This window comes from Stenella coeruleoalba, assembly GCF_951394435.1.
Source record: "Stenella coeruleoalba genome assembly, chromosome: 8".
NCBI lineage: Eukaryota > Metazoa > Chordata > Mammalia > Artiodactyla > Delphinidae > Stenella > Stenella coeruleoalba.
In genome coordinates this window covers 8893859-8896799 of record NC_137154.1, presented here as the reverse complement: position 1 = coordinate 8896799, position 2941 = coordinate 8893859, and the positions used below count along the sequence as shown (strand labels likewise).

General features: G+C 62.2%; 1 protein-coding gene across 1 annotated transcript; it reads right to left on the bottom strand.

The window, feature by feature from the left end:
- Positions 1-779: 779 nt before the first annotated feature.
- CHRM1 (cholinergic receptor muscarinic 1) lies at positions 780-2207 on the bottom strand (the record flags this gene model as incomplete). Its single annotated transcript, XM_079928780.1, has 1 exon — positions 780-2207. The coding sequence occupies exon 1, from the start codon at positions 2157-2159 to the stop codon at positions 780-782; it is 1380 nt and encodes a 459-aa protein (XP_079784906.1). The 5' UTR covers positions 2160-2207.
- Between the last annotated feature and the right edge of the window lie 734 nt (positions 2208-2941).

Sequence of the window (2941 nt, the reverse complement as noted above, 5' to 3'; positions counted from 1 at the left end):
TCTGGGGCAGGGGGTATAGGTGTGGGGCTGGACAGCAGGCACCCCTGCCCCTCACTCCCAGGGAAACGACACAGTGGGACAGCTGGGACACCTGGCGCCTGGTCCTGATGCTGCCTCGGGACTTGGACGGGGTGACTAACCATGCTGGTCCCCTCTGGTGTCATTGTCCTGCTGATGCTTGGACATGTGCCTTGGGGGTGACCCACCTAGGGACACTCTGGGGACATGTGTAGGGAGGCTGGATAATCCCAGAGAGTGTGCCTAGGGCCCAGCAGAGTGGGCTGTGCCTGGGGAGGGAGGGGGTCCCCGGGGAGGGCGGGGGATGCTCCCTTTGAGCCACGCTTCTGTCTCAGTGGTTGGTGTCAGTTCCCTGCTGGCAGGGGGTGCCGTCTCCCGCTCAATCCAGGCCAGCCCCTGGGCCAAGGATGACTGCACAGCTAAATCTCCTTTCTCCTGGCCCGCACTGCTGGCCCTGGATGGACTTCCTGTCTAAACACAAACAAGGAAGCCAAAGCCCGGACCCTCCTCCTGGGCCTTCTTCCTGGTGAAGGGCCCATTCCCACCCAGCAGGGAACAGAAAAACCAGTTCCCCGGGTGCCCCTCCCTGCCTGGGAACAGCAAAATTTGGAAAGTTGGCAGGGTCTCCCTGGGCTGTGCAGGAAGGTGACCTAGGGGCCCGGGAAGGCTGGTGGGGCCCGAGCAGGGCCCTGGGTCTGAGGTCACAGTGCCTGCCCGCTTTCCACCGGGGCCTGGGGTGGAGGGACGCAGGCAAGGGGCCCTCAGCATTGGCGGGAGGGGGTGCGGTGCACAGAGCCGGGGCGCTTGGGGATCTTGCGCCAGCGACGCTTGTCCCAGCGGCAGAGCAGCAGCAGGCGGAAGGTGTCCCGGAAGGCCTTGTTGCAGAGCGCGTAGCACATGGGGTTAATGGTGCTGTTGACGTAGCACAGCCAGTAGCCCAGCTCCCACAGGGTCTCGGGGACACAGTCCTTGCAGAAAGTGGACACCAGCACCATGATGTTGTACGGTGTCCAGGTGAGGATGAAGGCCAGCAGGATGGCGCTCAGGGTCCGAGCCGCCTTCTTCTCCTTGACCAGCGAGAAGGTCTTCCGCTTGGCCAGCTGCCCCTTCCCACGGGGCTTCTGGCCCTTGCCCGCTCGCTCACGCCCCTTCCGGGTCGGCCTCTTGACCGTATTCGGGGAGCTCCGGGGCGGCTGCTTGGGGGGGGCCTGCGCCCCGGGGTCCACCATGGGCATCTTGATCACCACCTCAGAGCCGGGCTCCTCACCCTCCGAGGACGTGAGGGACTCCATGGAGCCTTCATCCTCCTCCTCCTCTTTCCAGCTGTAGGCCTGGAGCAGCCGGGGGGCCCGGCAGCAGCGGCAGCAGCGCCCTGGAGGGGTCTCCGGGGAGCCCTCAGCCCCTGGCTGGGACCTCTCTGAGCTGCTGCTGCTGCCGCCCCCCTTCCCCGGCGTCTCGGAGCCCTGCAGGGCCGCCAGCTCCCGGGCCCGGTTCTCTGTCTCCCGGTAGATGCGCCAGTAGAGCGTGCACATGACCGTGACGGGGAGGTAGAAGGCAGCCATGGCTGTGCCAAAGGTGATGATGGGCTGGGACAGGAACTGGATATAGCACTGCCCGGCCAGCACCGTCCGCTCCCCTACCAGGTACTGCCAGAAGAGGATGGCTGGGGCCCAGAGGACGAAAGAAACCAGCCAGGCCAGGCCGATCATCAGGGCCGCCCGGCGGGGTGTGCGCTTGGCGCGGTAGCTCAGGGGCCGGGTCACGGAGAAGTAGCGGTCAAAACTGATGAGCAGCAGGTTCATGACCGAGGCGTTGCTGGCCACGTAGTCCAGGGCCAGCCAGAGGTCACAGGCCAGCGTGCCCAGAGCCCAGTGGCCCATGAGCAGATACGTGGTGTAGAGGTTCATGGAGAAGGTGCCAATGATGAGGTCGGCACAGGCCAGGCTCAGCAGGAAGTAGTTGTTGACCGTCTTGAGCTCCGTGTTGACCTTGAAGGAGATGAGTACCAGCAGGTTGCCGGTCACCGTGGCCAGTGACAGGAGGCCCGTGGTGATCCCAATGAAGGCCACTTGCCAGGGACCCTTTCCCGGTGCCAGGACGGTGATGTTGGGGCTGACGGCGGGTGGGGCTGAGGTATTCATGGTGGCTGGGCGGGGTCGATGGGGGACAGCCCCTTCCTCTAGTCACAGTACAGGCCTTCCTCGGGGGCGGTCATCACCTGAAAAGAGAGGACACGGGCTTGGGTTGGGCTGCTGGACGTCTCCCAGAGTCCAGAGTGGAAGGTGCCGGCAGCGAAGCCTCTGCCTTCCCGGAGCTGCGGGCCAGACAGCGTCACACCCCCCTTGCTGGTGCCCCCACCAGGTCACTTTTAATGCACTTTCCCAGCCTTGAATGATTTACCAGCAGCACAGGGGGAGGGGATGGCTTTGGAATCCAGAGATCTGAGTCCTCATTCCCACTCCACCATTCAGACGCGGAGCCTCAATTTTCTCATTGGGAAATCGCTACTAACGCTTGTCTTGATCACGTGGCAGGAGTGGGGAGACTGGCTTTGTATACGGGATTGCCAAATTTTCAAAGCATTTCACTCAATTTTATTAAAGCTCTCATTTACTGAGTAGTTACTACATGCCAGAAACAGTGCTAAGCACTTAACTGAATTACCTAATTTAATTGTTGAACATTTGTAGGAGGAAGGTCTCTTACGGTCCCCATTTCACTGAGGCGACCGTGGCTCCGAGCAACTCCAAGACCTGGCCGTGGCGACACAGGTGGTGCATGTGATCAGAACCCACCTCCCTCGCTCACTCTCGGAGCACGTGAAGACCTGGTGGGATTCTTCCAGCAAATAAGGAGAGATGGGAAGGCAGGGGAGGGCTCCAGAGAAGACAGGGGGAAGAGATGGGAGCAGAGGGGTGCTGCG